At 44.0% G+C, this 19,905-nt stretch overlaps 1 protein-coding gene and 1 non-coding gene across 3 annotated transcripts in view; both read right to left on the bottom strand.

The window, feature by feature from the left end:
* The window catches only part of ppp4r1l (protein phosphatase 4, regulatory subunit 1-like), a 105,581-nt gene that overhangs the window by 58,398 nt on the left and 27,278 nt on the right, over nt 1-19,905 (bottom strand). The window contains exons 5-8 of one of the 2 annotated variants that reach the window (XM_048549713.2): nt 12,074-12,216; nt 2,608-2,754; nt 617-724; nt 152-217 (exon numbers count right to left, since the gene is read on the bottom strand). In XM_048549713.2, the coding sequence (XP_048405670.1) occupies nt 152-217; nt 617-724; nt 2,608-2,754; nt 12,074-12,216 (464 nt within the window). The remainder of the gene's footprint in view (nt 1-151; nt 218-616; nt 725-2,607; nt 2,755-12,073; nt 12,217-19,905) is intronic. The other variant, XM_059652892.1, reaches the window with a different exon arrangement.
* Nucleotides 3,043-3,147, bottom strand: LOC125461650 (U6 spliceosomal RNA). The gene has a single exon (XR_007249524.1). It is a non-coding gene; the product is annotated as a U6 spliceosomal RNA (small nuclear RNA).

The raw sequence follows: 19,905 nt of genomic DNA, 5'->3' as shown, positions 1-19,905 counted from the left end.
AGCATTTTCTGGTTTAACTGTGTAAACCTAGCCTCGACAAATATTTGTTCTTGCTTGTATTCGCTGGTCAAGTTGAGGGGAACGCAAGTGGTGATTCACAAACAGATACTGTGCTGCAGTGATAAAAAGATGGAAGGAGTCATTCACGTACCAGATACTTCTCAGTTGCTTCTTGGCCAACTGTATTAGAGATATCTCCAAAATTAGTTGCACACACCTTAGGAAGTAGGGGAAAGAAAGGGCTTATATTGTCACACCAGGCAAAGAACTCTATTCAATTAGATACTGTGCACAAATACAGATTTGTCACAAATTCAATACCACAATTATCGTACAGTCCTGTTTTCCAAAACATCATTAGAGGCTGTCACTATGCTAATCTAAATCAAAGCTTTCCCCTCCAAAAGTGTGTCGATTTTCTGTTTCCCCCTCCCACCATAAATACTTCAAAGCCTTAGCACACTTTTAGTTTATACTTCAGAAGGACAATGCTAAGTTTTGCAGGGTGCCAGTTAAACTGGACTATAGATTCAGAAAGAGACAAGATAGTATCATACTATGCTTTGTCCTCTACAACAAATAGGAATGGAAATAGAGATATTACAATCCTGTTTACCTTACGCACATGGAATAGCTTGCCATCACTGCACAGCTCACAGAATCGAACCAGCAGCAGACGCTCAGTTATTTCACCAGTCAATATGGAGGCCATTTTGCAGATTATCTAAATGGCAAGGGGACGGATTGTCAAAACAAGTTGTCATCATAAAGACCCACAGAAAGTACCTCGTAATAAACACAATGGAAAGAAACAGATATTGAATAATTCTGATTGCATAAACAAGGTTCCCCTAGATTTATACATCAAAATGCAGTTGCTGCTCTTTCAATAGCTAGCCCCTGCTCAAATGCCAGGTAACAATAACAAAGATGATGGTGGTATTGTGGTTGGCAGATGGTGAAGATTGAATTCCATAAAAGAAAAGTCTGTAATAAAAATGCTGGTTAGGGGCGACAATATTGTCTGTCATAAAAACCCTAAAATTTCACTAATGTCCTCTAGGAAAGGAAATCTGCTACCTTTATCTAAACCAGTTTAGACATGACTCCAGATCAACAACAATGTGGTTGACTCTTAGATGCTCTGGCCAATAAATGATGGCCTCTCTCTCAGAAGCAGTGATCTGTTTTGCAGGGCGTTAGTCGAACTGACATTCACATTCCATTAGTGAATGTAAAACATGATAAAAACAAAAACATGCTAGTAATACTCAGACTATGCAGTATCTGTTGGGAAAAACAGCTGGCATTTCACATCAATGATCTTTCATCAGAACTGAAATTTTAACTTTTTTGTTTACAGATGCCACCCAATGTTCTGCATATTTCCAGAATTTTCCATTTCCAGTTCATATTTATTACATGTGCATCATTTCTACTCAAGTGATATGTTCAATGTATCTAACGGTATTTTCCACAAATTGTTGTGCATGAAACAAAACTACAGTAATTTATACTTACCATCAATACTAACCAAACAAATATATTTTCAAGTTTTTTTTACTTGATAAAGAAATTGTGTAGTGCACTTTGTATACATTAAAAGGTAAAGTCACCGCAATCTTACCAGACCATCATTTGCTCTGTCATTAGTGAGAAGTGATGGGTGGCAGTCTAACCCAAGAGTCAACACCCTCAGGGTTGGGAAGAGGTTGCAAGGGAGAGTTTTCATGGTAACCTCTGCCAGTGTAGGAACTGAACCCACACTATTGCCTCAAAACTGCATCACAAACAAGCCATTCAGCCAACTGGGCTAACTGTCCCTGACACACTGTGGCAGTGATGGAGCGACTGATTGTTGAAGATGGTGGTTATGCTGCCAACAGAGTTTAGAGGCAGGTTAATCACTACTTCAGATTTAATTTTGCTACATTGCATTTATATGGCCAGTGCAATTAATTTTTGGTAAACATTAACTCCAACATGCTGATGGTGGGGCTTCAGTTATGGTGGTATCATTGAATATGAAGGGGAGATAGTTATAGTTTTTCTCTTCTTGGAGATTTTGACACTTGTGTGATACAAATGTTACTTACCACTTATCAAACCAAGCCCAAGCGCTGTCGAGGTCCTATGCATTCCTAAACTTTGCTCTGTTTTGCTAGACAGCATTAACAGCGGCCCATACGATTTTTAATGGAGAAGACCAGCTTATGTACTTATAAACACAAAGTTTATAAACACGAAAATAAATCAAAGTAGAAAAGCAGTTCATGTAAAATTAATCAATTCAGTTATCTTTGAAACAATGGGTTATAAATCAATGTTTATCTTTCTAAACACTTACTAAGTCCACATACACACAAACGTTTGTTTCTGGGAAAAGTTAGGATATATTGTCACCTCTGCAGGAAATCGTGTGCCCATTATAAGACTCACTCAATTTGAACTACAGTCAGGCAAAAATTCTGCTGCCACATTGCTATCCAGACAAGAAAGATAAAAATGAACTTCCCAAGACTTCAAGTTAGACCTTAGCTCAAAAGGTTGGCAATGATTGAGCGGCATTCCAGTTTGAACATTGTGAACGTCAAAAAGACTACTTACTGCCACAGCTTCAATCTTGTAGTCGTCATCACTGTCAGGAGCTGTGAGATCCAGAAGAACTGGGCAAACCTTTACCTCCACGTCACTCCTGTCAATGAGCTCCTGTTCCAGCAATACCAACAGGGCAGCCTGACTTGTTTTTCTAACCTAAGAATGAGAAAGGAATAAAACATTAAAAGGTGGGTCTTGTGGTACAGTAGTAATATGTCTACCTCTGGACTGGAAGGTTTGGTTTCAAGTTCCAGCTGCCCAAGTTTATCTCTTAACATGTCTGAAAAAGCTGATAAAAAAAAGATAAAATTGATCACTTACTGATACTATGGTACAGTAAATTTAGGAGTTATGTACTTGCAGATACTGTTTAATCAACCTGTTCAGAAATGTTATGACACACCTCGAGAGTAGGTGAGGCTTTAACCCAGGCCCTGTTGTCTCATAACAGCCCTAATGCTTTACATATCATCCTTTTACAGAGTCCATGCTAATCCTCTCTGTGTCATTCCAATTTTATTACACGTGCTGCCAAAGTGAGATATGTACATGTGACATTTCATCCTGGGAATAAATCTAAATTGAGTAAAGATCTGCTCCAGTTGCTTCTTTTGCCCACTATCAGCTGTACATGCAGAAGGAGAACTTGGTTTTTTCTTAGATCTCCCATTCAAATATAATAATAATGCAACTTTCAACACCAAGTCAATCTTCTAAGACTCCCCTCATGTAAATATATAAGCCCCAACCACATGAGCCCTCATTTTGTGTTAATGTTTTATGTGGCACTATTCAACGTCTTTGGAAATTGCAGTATATTGCAAAGAATAAAAGAACTAGGAGCAGGAGTAGGCAATTCAGCCCTTTGTGCCTGCTCCACAATGTGATATGGTCATGGCTGATCTCATCTCAGCTGCAACTCCACTTTCCTGCCTGGTCTCCATAATCCTTCAACCTTTTATTAATTTAAAATATGCTGGGCTTCCATTTTCTTATTTTCTTTGCCATGTCCACAGAAGTTTTATTTTTATGCTTTCACATGAGGTGGCCATCGCCGACTACGCCAGCATTTATTGCCCATCCCTAATTGCAAAGGGCGCAGTTAAAAATCAGCCACATTGCTCTGGGTCTGGAGTCACATGTAGACCAGACCAAGTAAGTAGTTGACAGTTCCCTTCCCTAAAGAGCATCAGTGAACCAGATGGGTTTTTCCACAATCAACAATGGTTCATGATCATAATTGGGCCTTCAATTTCAGATTTTTACTGAATTCAAATTCCAACATTTGCCACGTGGATTTGAACCCAGGCTCCCAGAATACTTCAGTGTACTGATTAACAGTCTTATGAAAATACCACTTAGCCACTGCCTCCTCACAGTCTCCAAAGTAAGTTTGTCAAGCATAATTTGCCTTTCTCAAAACCATACTAATTATGATTTGAAATCTGATATTAAAATTTCCCTAAAAATGGATTCCTGCAATTTCCAATGATTACTGCTAGGCTAAATACAACAGTTGCCCTTTGTTTCCTCTCCTTCCTTTGTTGAAAAAATTGTATGACATTTATAGTCTCCAATCAGTTGTGACCGTTATGGTATCTAGGAAAATTTGTAAACCCAGAACCAACGCATCCACTCTCTCTGAAGCTAGGTCTTTTAAGAGCCCTTGGACATAGACCCTCAGGTCCTGAGGATTTGCTGTTTCTCATCACTCAAGGTTTTCCAATAATTCTTTGCTAATAATCATCAGATTTCCCACCCTCACCACCCCCTTGGCTATCCTCTTCTTTATATTAAGGGTAGCTAACAGTTGCATTGTGTTGCAGAATAAAAGGTCACATTTGATGGGGCAGCTGGCTGAGCAGTTTAAGGCACTGGATTACGGCTCCAGTCTCGATGGAGGTGCTGGTTTGAATAACACTGTTGCCCGTTGTGGTGATCCTTTGTCACTCTGATAATTTGCATGGGTGAGATCTGTTTAACTTGCACACATGAAAATGCATTCAGTTTTGTGCAATGCAGTCTACGACAGGGGACAGTACAGAAGTTCCATCGGGGCACCAGCCCCACCGTATTTCTGGAGTATTGTGGTTATCATGTTCACCTCACTCGCCAGTTCCTTTATCTTTCTTTTTTTCCCCCCTCTTTGTAGCAATTTTTTTTCCTTCACACTTTCGAAACCTGGGACTGCCCTACACTACCTGGAGGGTGGAGTCAAGGGAGATGGGTGGTGGCTGCACCCAGGGTGGAGCAGAGTGAGCATGGGCCAATTTATGGGCTGGGTCCTGCAACTGCAACGGAGCAAGTGGCCTGGAGCTGGAGTGGCAGTGCAGCATGCAAGTCAAGTCCTGGTTATTCAGCGTAGTGAGTCCTAGACGGGGGTCGGTACATGGAGGCTCGTCTACTGGGGCTGGCAGGCGTGGACTCACATTGGAGAGGAACTGGAACTAAGTACTTTGTGGTCACTTTTTAATTATCATTCCAAAATTTTTAAACTCTATTCCCACGTCTACCCTTTGTTTTACTCTGTAACAACACAAATTATCTGTACCGAGGTACTCTGTATCAAAGGTGGCACCGAGAGGTAACATTACAAACGTTGTCACTGCACTGATTCAAGTGCACATGACAATAAAGGGTATTTTGAATGTAATTCTAATTTTTTTTTGCTATTTATCATATATTGGGCTGCCCTCTGCTGGTTGAAAACTTTCCAAATTTCAGGCTTCACAACTTCACAAGCCATTTTGGGCGGCACGGTGGCTGTGGGTAGCACTGCAGCTTCACAGCACCAGGGACCTGGGTTTGATTCCAGCCTTCGGTGACTGTCTGTGCGGAGTTTGCACATTCTCCCTGTGCCTGCGTGCGTTTCCTCCGGGTGCTCCGGTTTCCTCCCACAGTCCAAAGATGTGCAGGCTAAGTGGTTTGGCCATGCTAAATTGCCCATAGTGTTCAGGGGTGTGTGGGTTATAGGGGTATGAGTCTGGGTGGGATGCTCCAAGGGGCAGTGTGGACTTGTTGGGCCAAAGGGTCTGTTTCCAATCTGTAGGGAATCTAATCTAATCTTAATATCAATCCAATACAAGGTCCAACTTCCCTAGTGAGCTTCAGATAGATCCTTCTCATTGAATATTCAATTTTTCTAATAGAATATATTTTTGTTGAGCATTTTAAAGCAAATCTCTGTCAGCTGTCCCCTTATGCCTAATTAAATGACTTCATGCAAGTTTAAAATTCTGGCTCTGGAGACTCCACATTACAAAACATAGTTAATTTTCTATGCCAAAGAAGATGCCTAGCAAAAGAAACAAACTGCATGGAATGTGGTTCTGACTCTTGTTGCCCTAGCCAAATTGTCCCTGAACTGAATGACTTGCTTCAAAAAGCAGGCGCAAACAATTGTGTGTACTGGAACCTGTATGAAAAACAAAAGATGCTAGGAATCATAGTGGGTCAGGCAGCATCTGTGAAGAGAGAACAAGCTAACGATTCGAGTCTAGATGACTCTTCAGAGCTGACATGAAGACTGGAGGACACAAAGTTTATGCAATTGCGTGGAGGTGGAGTGCTAGGTAAGAAGAGGTGCTGATAGTGCAGATTAAGTGATCAGAATGCAAGAATGGCAGCACAATGGTGTGTCCAACTGACAAAATGGAAAGAACAGACGGTCGCATTGGAGTGGAGAGGGGAAAAAAAAGGACAAAAAGTGACAGAGAATGCAACAAGCTAAAAGAAAGGCAAGAAACAGAAGCGAGTTCACAATATTGAGTTCAACACTTTCAGATTAAGTCCAGAAGGTTGCAGAAAGCAGAGAGTTGGGATAAATGTGTCCTTCTCAGGATGGCAGCCGGTGACTAGTGGTGTTGCACAACAGTCAGTATTGGGACCACAACTTCTCACCTTATACATTAATGATCTAGATGAAGGGCTGAGGGCACTCTGGCTAACTTTGCAGATGATACAAAGATAGGTAGAGGGACAGGTAATATTGGGGAGGCTGCAGAAGGATTTAGACAGGTTAGGTGAGTGGGCAAAGAAGTGGCAGATGGAATACAACGTGGGAAAGTGCGAGGTGATGCACTTTGTAGGAAGAGGACGCATGGCCCACTTTCTAAATGGGGAGAAAATTCAAAAATCTGAAGTACAATGCGACTTGGGAGTTCTAGTTCAGGATTCTCTTAAGGTAAACTTGCAGGTTGAGTTAATAGTTACAAAGGCAAATACAACGTTGGCATTTATTTTGAGGACTAGAATATAAAAACAAGGTTGTACTTCTGAGGCTTTACAAAGCTCCAGACAGATCACATTTAGACTACTGTCAACAATTTTGGCCCCATAGCTCAGGAAGGGTACTGGAGCAAGTCCAGAGGAGGTTCACAAGAATGATCCCAGGAATGAATGACTTAATACATGTGAAATCTTTGAGGACTCTGGGGCTACACTCATTGGAGCTTAGAAGGATGACGGGCGGGGGGGGGGGGTGGGGGGAGGGGGATCTAATTGAATCTTAGAGAATACTGAATGGCCTGGACACAGTGGACATTGGGAAGATGTTTCCTTTGGGAGGAGAGAGTAGGACCTGAGCCTACAGCCTTACAGTAAAGGGAGAATGCTTTAGAATGAAGAGAAGGAGAAATTTCCTCAGCCACAGAATGGTGATTCTATGCAATTCATTGCCACAGAAGGCTGTGGGGGCCAGATCATTGAGTATGTTTAAGGCAGAGATAGGTTCTTGATTGTTAAGGCGATCAAGGAGTACAGGGAGAAAGCAGGAGAACAGGGCTGAGACACCTATCAGCCATGATTGAATGGTGGAGCAGACTCAATGGGCAGAATGGCTTAATTTCCTCTCTACAATCTTATGAGATAGTAAAAGTGCCTGGACTGAAGATGAGACATTGTTCCACCAGTTTGCAGCGTGATTGGCTGTAGCATTACAGTATGCCAAGGACTGATAAGTGGGCATGCAAGCAGGATGGTGCATTAAAATGGCTAGCCACAGGAAGGTTGGGGTCATGCTGACACCTAGACCACAGCTGTTCTGCAAAGCAGTCACCCAATCTGCATTTGGTTTCTCCATCGAGAGTAGGCCACATTGGTCTATTGCATGCGCTGCACCCAGATTGGAGGAGGTACAGGTGAAATGCTGCTTCACCTAGAAAAACTATTTAGGCCCTGGAATGGTGATCAAGGAGAAGATGAAAGGGTAGATGCTACACCTTCTGCAGTTACAATTGGAACATGCTGTGTGAAGGGACTTGGGGTTGGTGGTCGTGGAGAACTGCACTTGGCTGTCCCAAAGGGAGCAAGTCCCTGAAAAATGCAGAGAGGGGGAGTGAAGGGAAGATTGGTGGAGACATTCCACTGGAGTTGCCTGAAATGGTTGCAGATGATCCTTTGAATGTGGAGGCTGGTGGAATGAGACGTGGGGACCGGGGACCCGATTATGCTGTCGAGAGTTTTGGGAAAGAGTACGCATGGAAGATCAGGTGATAGTTCAGGTACAGAAGGGAGCCCTGTCAACCACAGCAGATGTGAAACTACAGTCATAGAAGAAAGAAGCCACGTCAACAGCACTGTTTTGGAAGGTGGTATTATCCAAACAGATACAACATAGGCAAAAGAACAGAGGGCCTTGGGTTGAATCCTTGCGGGCCATGGGGTGCAAAGAGCTATAGTGGAGGTAGCCATGAGACTCAGTGGCTTTGTAGTGGATGGCGGTGGAAGTTTATTCCCCAAAATGGAGACGGAGAGGTCAAAGAAAGGAAGGGAAGTGTCGAAGATAGATCATGTAAAAGTTATAGAGGGGGTAGAAATTGGAGGCAAAATTAACAAGTTTTTAAAATCCAGGCGGGAGCATGAAGCAGCACCACAGTCATCAATGTTGTGATAAAAAAAGCTGTGAGAGGGGACCAGCGTAGGACTGGAACAAGCACTGTTCCACATAAAAAGGCAGGCATCACTGGACCCAAGATAACAAAGTGTGGAGCTGGATGAACACAGCAGGCCATGCAGCATCTTAGGAGCACAAAAGCTGACGTTTCGGGCCTAGACCTGACATTTCGGGCCTAGACATCAGCTTTTGTGCTCCCAAGATGCTGCTTGGCCTACTGTGTTCATCCAGCTCCACACTTAGTTATCTCGGATTCTCCAGCATCTGCAGTTCCCATTATCTCTCATAACTGGACGCATGTTGGTGGCTCTGGCCACTCCTTTGACTTGGCAGAAGTGAGAGGAATTAAAGGAGAAATTATTCAGCGAGACAACAAGCTTAGCCAAGCAGAGGAGAGTGGTGGAGGATGGGGGCTGTTTAGGCATCTGGTCAAAGAAGAAGCCGAGAGCTCTCAGACATTCTAGTGGGGAATGGGGGGATTGGACATCCACAGTAAAGAGGAGGCAGTTAGGGCGAGGGAGCTGGAAATTGTTCAATGGCAGAGGGCATCAGAGGAACTGCAGATGTAGGTGGGCAGGGCCTGACATGTGGAGAGAGGTTGATGTTAAGGTAAGAGGAAATAAGCTTGGTAGGACAAGACCAGGTTGATACGATAGACCTACTAGGACAGTCTGATTTGTGGATTTTGGGAAGATTTTGTGGGTTGGGACGAGACCTTAACCATATCCAACTTATCACCTGTTCTTCCATGCTTACCCTTTCCCAAAATACTCAACAGCATCATCGGATCCTTGGCATCCTCACTTTTCATCACATCAGTTTCATCACATCAGCTTCATCATCCTCCATCATTTCAAACAACTCGAGCAGAACACCAGCACCAATCACATCTTCTCTTCACAATGCCTGTCTGCATTTTGCAGGAATCATTCCCTCCGGGACATCCTAGTCTATTCCTTAATGACCACCAACCCCAACCCACTTCCCACGCAACTGCAGAAGATGCAACACCTGCCCCTTCACCTCCTCCCTGCTCACCAAACGAGAGCCTAAACAGTCTTTCCAGGTGAAGCAGCATTTCACCTGTACCTTCTCCAATCTGGTCTATTGCATTCACTGCACCCAATCTGGCCTACTCTATATTGGAGATGTAGACTGGTGACCCCTTTGCAAAACAGCTCCGGTGTGTACACAAGTATGACCCCGACCTTCCCATAACCACTCATTTTAACACAGCCTCTTGCTTGCATGCCCACTTGTGTGTCCTCAACATACTGCAATGTTCCAGCAAATCATAGCCCAAACTGGAGGAACAACTTGTCATATTCAGACTAGGCACTTACAACCATCTGGGTTTAAACACTGAGTTGAACATCTTTAGATTGTGAGCTCACTCCCATTTCTTCCCTTTCTTTTAGCTTTACTCATTGCATTCTCGGTCATGTCCTCTCTCCCTTCCCCTCTCTCCCTGTGAATTCCAGTGGGATCACCTGTTCTTTCCAGTTTGGCAATTGGAAACACCTTTGTTCTGCCATTCTCACATTCTGATCACTTAGAGTGCTGACCGTGCAAGTTTTCTCCCACAGCACCCTACCCGACACTATTGCATCAATGCTGCCTCCCATACTTCATGTCAGCTCTGTTGAAGTGTCATCTAGACTGGAATCAGTAGCTTACTCTCTCCACAGATGCTGCCTGGCCTACTGTGATTTCCAGCACTTCTCCCTTTCTTGTGGCAGTTAGGCATCAACCATATTGCTATGAGTCTGGTGTCACATGTTGGCCAGGCCAGACAAGGGCAGCAGATTTCTTTCTTTAAAAAAAAGGACATTCATGAATTTGTTGACTTTTTATTTGCACTGGCACTAGAATAGACAAACAACTTTGCTCTGTTCCGTTTGATCTGTATATTATGTGTATATACCAACTTTACACTCTTTGTGTGTTTCAATGTAGAGTTTTTGGGCCAGCTGTTATCATGAAGCCTCTGCTACAGCATGGAGGCCAGCTTTACAGTTTTTAAATGTAACTATTCTAAAGCTTTTTGACAAGGTTCCTCATGGTTAACTAGTCCAGATGATTAAGTCACATGGGATTCATGCTAAGTTGGCAAATTGGATACAAAATTGGCTTGGTCATTGATTCGGTGGACTGTTTTCTGCAGCAGTGCTCGGCATGTCATCGGCAGTGGCAGTGGTAGAGTTCAAAACAGAGACTCTTGGCAGCAGGGGTGCCCAGAGCAGAGACCACTAACTACAGTAGGCCTGAAGTGCAGGAACTCCTTGAAGCCTAGGACATCTTATTGAAACCCTGGAGCTGTGCTTGTACAGAAGGTGAACACTATTTATGTAATTTCTTTTTAAAACTCAAAATGGCACTGGATTGTGGTAACAAAACATTTTTCACTGTACCTTTCAAGACAGAACGGTGACAATAAATAACTCATAATCATAATCTTTTTCCGAGGGTGGAAATAAAAAACATAGGGGACATAGTTTAAGATGAGACACATTTAAGGGAGTTGTGCGAGCAATGTTTCTTTTCTCCTTACACAGGCCGTGGCATGTGCCTGCAATTCATACCAGGGGAGGTGGTAGAAACAGATACGTCAGCAAAGTTTAAAAGGCATTTAGGCAGACACGAATAGGAAGGGAATAAAGGGGTTTGGTCCCTTTTTAAAAAGCCATCACGGATGAGGGCGGTGCTGGCTCAGGTAGCATTTAGTGTCTAGAGGGCAGTTCTGAGTCAACTATGTTGCTGTGGGTCTGTAGTCACATATAGGCCAGATATGGTTGACAGTTTCTTTCCCTAGTGAAGAGATGGGCTTTTCCAACAATCGACAATAGATTCACGATCATCATTGACTCTTAATTCCAGATTTTTAAAAAATTGAGTCTCTGGATTAACAGTCCAGCAATAATAGCAGTAGGCCATCATCTCACCTAATGAGAAAAATTAAAATCTCAGTTGGAAACCAGTAACGTTAGCTAATATGTGCAGGCAAATGGGATTAGTTTAGAATAGCATCATGGTTTTCACAGACATGGAAGGCCGAACGGTGTGTTGCCGTTCTGTATTATCCTATGTTCTGTTCGTTTACCTTAGAAACATAAATTTTCAGATGACTTTGCACATAACGTATGTCTGGATTTATAGAAGCAAAGATTTGCCTGTGAATATAATTCATTGAGTGAAATTAATTATGGGGAGACAGTGCCCAAATGTGAAGAACTGATGAATTTGTGCTGAACTAAATAAGCAACGTGTGGAGATATCAAGCCAACACCAAGCATCATGAGCTGCTTAACAGTTTTAAAGTGCTGAGTAACACCACTAGCAAATAATTGAGTGACTCCAAGTTCAGACCTTTCCACTGAACTGCAGATAAATACTGTTCACCATTATTTTAAACAAGAACATTACATAGTCAGGCAGTCCACTAATTAAATACAGTCATCCTAGGTTGGTAACATTCAGTAGTGTTGGAACAGCATTCAATGCATTTCAGTTCTTTTTAGATGGACATAGTGCCACCTGACACCAATTATTAAATTGTTATACCAAGCAATCTTGTTGTCTTACCTGGTTATTGGGATCAGTGAGGTACCTTACAACAATAGGAACTAGGTACTTTGAAAAAGCAGTTGGGAAAGAAGGTCGGTTCTCCTGGAGGAACATGGCAAGGTGGGGTACCTGCTCCATCAATTCAGCACGGACTGTGGGCTCTATTGGTGAAGAAATAAGATGAGATTAAACAGTAGTTGCACAGCCAAATTACAACACATCAGTTTTATGGTACAAAGGGTTAAACTTCAAGACTTCCATGTCTATGTTGAATTTTAAGGTATATGAACTGATCCATTAAAGAAACGCAACCTAGGAGTTAGATGAAATGGGAATTTGCACCCAATGTCTTCCCTCTATCAATCCACCTCACCACTCAATATATGGCTATGCTCCCACTGTGCTGTAAGTTTCCACAATATTGAAATTTCTGAAGTACTGAGTCATAAATTGATGAGATTGACTCCCAGTCCTTACAAGACAGCAATCCATAACTTGTAACAATGTGAGCTTGAAATAAACTATTTCGCTATTCAATTCTATTTGGAGGACTCATGGTATTATCGCTGAACTATTAACCCAGATACCTAAGTAGTGTTAGAACACAGAATATAACAGCACAGTACAGGCCCTTCGGCCCTCGATGTTGTGCCGACCTGTCATACTGATCTCAAGCCCATCTAACCTACACTAGGGGACTCTGATTTGAAATTGAATCCTACCGTGACAGATAGTGGAATTTGAATTTATTTAAAATCTAGAATTAATGCCATGAAACTATTGCCGATTCTCACAAAAATGCATTTGGTTGCCTAAATGCGAGATAGCAAGAACTGCAGATGTGGAGTCAAAGGTAACACAGTCGGCCAGGCAGCATCAGAGGAGCAGGAAAGGTGACATTTTGGGTTGGGACACTTGAAGAGTTCCTCCAGCTCCACACTGTGTGCACTAATGGCCTTTAAGGAAAGAAACTACCATCCTTACTTGTTCTGGCCTATATGTGACTCTAGACCCACTGCAACCCGGTTGACTCTTAGCTACTGTCTGAGCAATTAGGGATAGGCATGGCCAGCAACACCTCATTCCATGAATGAATTTTTAAAAAATGCTGTTCAGAATAATCCATTATCATTGCCTTGACAGTTGTTTGCAAAGGAAAGATTAAAAATTGTATGTGACAATATGGAAGAAATTACTGATGAGCTGCACATCTGGGTTTTACACTGTTCTCCTGATTCTAAGTGTTGTATGGCTAGGTTGAAAAATGACTCAGTTCAAACTCAATGTGTCACAAAAGAAATTAATTGCACTGTTCAGAGTGGAAGAACTGTGTATTACTGGACCAAATTTATACATTACACCTCCTTCCAAGTTTCCCTGTGCCATCCAGGACAAAAGTAGAGACATATTTGGGAACAGCAGCTCAAAGGATGGAGTGGTGAGGAGGAGAAACTGACTAACATGGCCAGATTTTAAGTGGAAGAAAAAGCAACAGGTTCCTGGTCTTCTGTGTAAAATCACACCATGAACATACAAGGAAGTATTCACCAAGGAGAGGGACATGATGGATGTTGAGGTTAGGGATAGATGTTTGCTTACTTTAGGTCAAGTTGACATAAGGAAGGAGGAAGCGTTAGGTATCCTAAAAGACATTACGGTGGACAAGTTGCCAGGTCCGGATGGGATCTATCCCAGGTTTCTGAGGGAAGCGAGAGAGGAAATAGCCGGGGCCTTAACAGATATCTTCGCAGCGTCCTTAGACATGGCTGAGGTCCCAGAGGACTGGAGACTTGCTAATGGTGCCCCTTGTTTAAGAAGGGCAACAAGGATAATCCAGGTAATTATCGACCAGTGAGCTTGACGTCAGCGGTAGGGAAGCTACTGGAGAAGATACTGGGGATAGGATCTATTTACATTTGGAAGAAAATGGGCTTATCAGTGATCGGCAACATGGTTTTGTGCAGGGAAGGTCATGTCTTACCAACTTAATAGAATTCTTTGAGGATGTGACAATGTTGATTGATGAGGGAAAGGCTGTAGATGTCATATACATGGACTTCAGTAAGGCAGGCTGATGGAGAAAGTGAAGTCACATGGGGTCCAGGGTGTGCTAGCTAGATGGATAAAAAAAACTGGCTAGGCAACAGGAGACAGAGGGTAGTTGTAGAAGGGAGTTTCTCAAATTGAAGACCTGTGACCAGTGGTGTCCCACAGGGATCTGTGCTGAGACGACTGTTGTTTGTGATATATGTAAATGATCTGGAGGAAGGTGTAGGTGGTCTGATCAGCAAGTTTGCTGATGACTCTAAGATTGGTGGAGTAGCTGATAGTGAAGAGGACTGTCAGAGATTACAGCAGAATATAGATAGACTGGAGGGTTGGGCAGATAAATGGCAGATGGAGTTCAATCTGGGCAAATTCGAGGTGATGCATTTTAGAAGAACTAATTCAAGGGTGAACTATACAGTAAATGGAAAAGTCCTAGGGAAAATGGGTGAACAGAGAGATCTGGGTGTTCAGGTCCATTGTTCCCTGAAGGTGACAACGCAGGTCAATAGGGTGGTCAAAAAGGCATATGGCATGCTTTCCTTCATTGGGCGGGGTATTGAGTACAAGAGTTGGCAGGTCATGTTGCAGTTGTATAGGACTTTGGTTCGGCCACATTTGGAGTACTGTGTACAGTTCTGGTCGCCGCATTACCAAAAGGATGTGGATGCTTTGGAGAGGGTGCAGATGAGGTTCACCAGAATGTTGCCTGGTATGGAGGGTGCTAGCTATGAAGAGAGGTTGAGTAGATTAGGATTATTTTCATTAGAAAGACGGAGATTGAGGGGGGGCCTGATTGAGGTCTACAAAATCATGAGGGGTATAGACAGGGTGAATAACAAAAAGCTTTTTCCCCCCCAAGAGTGGGGGACTCAATTACTAGGGGTCATGAGTTCAAAGTGAGAGGAGGCAAGTTTAAGGGAGATACACGTGGAAAGTTCTTTACACAGAGGGTGGTGGGTGCCTGGAACGTGTTGCCAGCGGAGGTGATAGACGCAGACACGTTAGCATCTTTTAAGATGTATTTGGACAGGTACATGGATGGGCAGGGAGCAAATGGACACAGGCCGTTAGAAAATAGATGACGGGTTAGACAGAGGATCTTGGAGGGCCGAAGGGCCTGTTCCTGTGCTGTAGGTTTCTTGGTTTCTTTTCTTTGCAAGACAGTAAGACATAGCAGACCATTCAACCATCAGGTCTGCTTTACCATTCAATGAGATCATGACTGATCTGATAATCCTCAACACTTTTGTGCCTTTCCTACATAACCCTTCACAGCCTTCTTGATTATAAATCAGTCCGACCCCAACTTGAACACGTCCCAGTTGTGACAAAAATTCATTACCCTGAGAAAAAAAATTCCTTCTTACCTATCTTCCAAGGGCCACCCTTTATTCAGCACACTTATGCCTTCTAGTCTGAGACTCTCCCACTAGGGAAAATGACCCCTCTGCATTTACCCTGTCAAGTCCTCCAAGGGTATATTTTAATAAGGTCGCCTCTCATTCTTCTAAATTCCAACGAGTACAGGCCCAACTGACTCAACACCTCCTCGTAAGGTATTGTCCCTCAACACCGCAAGAGAGTGTGAACCTTCTCTAGGTTGCCTCCAATGCCAGTATTTCCTTACGTGAGGGGCCTAAAGCTGCTCATAATATTCCAACTGTCGGTTGACGAATGCCTTGAACAGTTCTTGCAAAATTTCCAATACTTCTATACTTCATTCCCTTTGACTGGAAGGCTAATATTCCGTAATCCTTCCGAATTATTTGCTAAACTTGGATGCTATCCTCTGTGATTCAAATATGAAGCCTCCCAAATTCCTCTGTCCTGTAGCCTTTCACCATTTAAATAATATGCAGCTCCTTTATTCCTCCTGCCAAAGTGTGCAACTTAACTCCATCTATTAAGTCTTTGCTGAAGGATACAGACAGGTTAAGTGTGGGCAGACTGCAATTACTTCTTTTGGTACCCTTTCTGGGCAAAGAGATATAGTATATAAAAGGATGCAGTGATGATTCACAAGGGCCATTCATGAGTTATGAGAACTGAACCACTTGAAGAGACTTGCAAACGAGTTATTTTCTTCAAGATTTGATGTGATTTAAATCAGCACTGCAAATGTGAGTTCCAACAAGTTACTTTTAGAAAAACCAACACACCATCTTAAATTTAAACTAAAACAGAATAGTAAAAGGCAATAAAATGTGAGGCTGGATGAACACAGCAGGCCAAGCAGCATCTCAGGAGCACAAAAGCTGACGTTTCGGGCCTAGACCCTTCATCAGAGAGGGGGATGGGGGGAGGGAACTGGAATAAATAGGGAGAGAGGGGGAGGCGGACCGAAGATGGAGAGCAAAGAAGATAGGTGGAGAGGGTGTAGGTGGGGAGGTAGGGAGGGGATAGGTCAGTCCAGGGAAGACGGACAGGTCAAGGAGGTGGGATGAGATTAGTAGGTAGCTGGGGGTGCGGCTTGGGGTGGGAGGAAGGGATGGGTGAGAGGAAGAACCGGTTAGGGAGGCAGAGACAGGTTGGACTGGTTTTGGGATGCAGTGGGTGGGGGGGGGGAAGAGCTGGGCTGGTTGTGTGGTGCAGTGGGGGGAGGGGATGAACTGGGCTGGTTTAGGGATGCAGTGGGGGAAGGGGAGATTTTGAAACTGGTGAAGTCCACATTGATACCATATGGCTGCAGGGTTCCCAGGCGGAATATGAGTTGCTGTTCCTGCAACCTTCGGGTGGCATCATTGTGGCAGTGCAGGAGGCCCATGATGGACATGTCATCAAGAGAATGGGAGGGGGAGTGGAAATGGTTTGCGACTGGGAGGTGCAGTTGTTTGTTGCGAACTGAGCGGAGGTGTTCTGCAAAGCGGTCCCCAAGCCTCCGCTTGGTTTCCCCAATGTAGAGAAAGCCGCACCGGGTACAGTGGATGCAGTATACCACATTGGCAGATGTGCAGGTGAACCTCTGCTTAATGTGGAATGTCATCTTGGGGCCTGGGATGGGGGTGAGGGAGGAGGTGTGGGGACAAGTGTAGCATTTCCTGCGGTTGCAGGGGAAGGTGCCGGGTGTGGTGGGGTTGGAGGGCAGTGTGGAGCGAACAAGGGAGTCACGGAGAGAGTGGTCTCTCCGGAAAGCAGACAGGGGTGGGGATGGAAAAATGTCTTGGGTGGTGGGGTCGGATTGTAAATGGCGGAAGTGTCGGAGGATAATGCGTTGTATCCGGAGGTTGGTAGGGTGGTGGCTTTCTCTACATTGGGGAAACCAAGCGGAGGCTTGGGGACCGCTTTGCAGAACACCTCCGCTCAGTTCGCAACAAACAACTGCACCTCCCAGTCGCAAACCATTTCCACTCCCCCTCCCATTCTCTTGATGACATGTCCATCATGGGCCTCCTGCACTGCCACAATGATGCCACCCGAAGGTTGCAAGAACAGCAACTCATATTCCGCCTGGGAACCCTGCAGCCATATGGTATCAATGTGGACTTCACCAGTTTCAAAATCTCCCCTTCCCCCACTGCATCCCTAAACCAGCCCAGTTCATCCCCTCCCCCCACTGCACCACACAACCAGCCCAGCTCTTCCCCCCCACCCACTGCATCCCAAAACCAGTCCAACCTGTCTCTGCCTCCCTAACCGGTTCTTCCTCTCACCCATCCCTTCCTCCCACCCCAAGCCGCACCCCCAGCTACCTACTAATCTCATCCCACCTCCTTGACCTGTCCGTCTTCCCTGGACTGACCTATCCCCTCCCTACCTCCCCACCTACACCCTCTCCACCTATCTTCTTTGCTCTCCATCTTCGGTCCGCCTCCCCCTCTCTCCCTATTTATTCCAGTTCCCTCCCCCCATCCCCCTCTCTGATGAAGGGTCTAGGCCCGAAACGTCAGCTTTTGTGCTCCTGAGATGCTGCTTGGCCTGCTGTGTTCATCCAGCCTCACATTTTATTATCTTGGAATCTCCAGCATCTGCAGTTCCCATTATCTCTGATAGTAAAAGGCAAATGCTTTTGGCTATCTCCTACTACAAATCTCCAGTTCTCCTTAGTGCTGGTCTATTGTCACCAAGCAATTGAAACAAGCAATGATGGGAAGATATCCAAACAGGTACTGGCTTATATAGGCACCAAGAATAGATGGACCACTTTCCACAATGATGCTCTATTTTCTTTGCCTTCATAATAAGATGTGAAGCTGGGTGAACACAGCAGGCCAAGTAGCATCTCAAGAGCACAAAAGCTGACGTTTCGGGTCTAGGCCCAAAACGTCAGCTTTTGTGCTCCTGTGATGCTGCTTGGCCTGCTGTGTTCACCCAGCTTCACACTTTGTTATCTTGGATTCTCCAGTACCTGCAGTTCCCATTATGTCTAGTCACACTTCTTTACCTTCAAGATGCTTTAATGTTACATGCTATGGCTCCTGAAGTGACTTAAACCTCCAATACTTTTAGTTCTTCATAAAAACCTAAGAGCTGGGAGCAAGACTAAGCAATTCAGCCCCTTGAGCTGCTCCACATTTGAGATGATCATGGCTGATTTTATCTCTGCCTCAACTCCACTTGCCTGCAATTTCTCTAAGAGCCTTCTGCCTTGTTATATTATATGTTCCTTCTAACTTTTGGTACATGCCCATGGCTTCTGCAAACAATATTCCTAGCACCTTTACATAATCTGACCAGATGGTGAGGGGAATAAAGGAATGGTCGGCCCAATTCCTAAAAAACATAACCTCACCTTTACCACAACTTATATTGGCTCCGAAGGTCAGTTCAAATTTGTCGCAGATGCCTCAACAGCAGAAAATGGTAATTTCATCCATGTACAGGGAAGCTTTGACCTGCAGACCTCTGTTGTTTGGAACAGTTTCCTGATCAGATCTGGAGTCAGGCAGAGCTGCCCACTGTCTCCTGCTTTGTCTGTCTCTTGTATAGAACCTTTTGCCTGGTCTGTTCAGAAGAATGTGACTGATTGATTGAGACTGAACGACTGATACTATTGTAGACCAGTCAAGTCCAATTGTGGATTCCCTACCCAAAGCCCATTTTGGACAGCATATCACATATGCAGGTGTGCAATATCCTGTCAAAGGCCTTCTCCTGGTCCATGCTGAGGAGGCAGGTGTCCACCCCACAGTCCTGCATGTAGGCAACCATATCTTGAGGAGCACCTGTGATGTCATTCTTTGACTCTTCCAAACAAGCAAGACTCCCTTCCCAGACTACTTCAAGGCAACACTGACTGTGAGAACACCTTCCCAGAATGCTTCAAGGTGGTGCTGACTCTTCTCTGAGCCTCCTCTCTGGAATCAATCTAGTGAACCTCCTCTGAACTGGCTCCAATTCAGCTACATCACTCATCAAGTAAGGGGACCAAAATCGTATGTAATACTCCAGGTCTGAAGTCACTAATGCCTTGGAACTCAAATCCTTAGAATCACACAGAACACCTTTGCAATGGTGCTGTGCCACCAAAAATACACAATTCTACATTAGTGCCACTTTCCAGCAAACTTACTGTTGCAGTAATACCTCCCTATTATTGTATGCTATTCCTTTAGCAATAAATGCCAAAATTAGCTCATTATCTGCTGTGCCTGCATGTTAATTTTCTGCAATTCATGCAAGAGGACACCCAGATCTCTCCGCACTCAGGTACTCAAATTTCTCTCCGTTTAGGTAATAAGTTGCCTTTCTATTCCTTTGGCCAAAATGGACAACCTCCCACTTTTCCACATTAAACTTCATCTGTCATTATTGGTCCATTCACCTAACCTTTCCAAGTCCGTTCATAAATTTCTGATTTGTTC

Source organism: Stegostoma tigrinum, chromosome 19 (assembly GCF_030684315.1).
Source record: "Stegostoma tigrinum isolate sSteTig4 chromosome 19, sSteTig4.hap1, whole genome shotgun sequence".
In the NCBI taxonomy this organism is placed as follows: domain Eukaryota; kingdom Metazoa; phylum Chordata; class Chondrichthyes; order Orectolobiformes; family Stegostomatidae; genus Stegostoma; species Stegostoma tigrinum.
The sequence above is the reverse complement of the archived record's forward strand: the minus strand, read 5'-3'. Positions and strand labels throughout refer to the sequence as shown.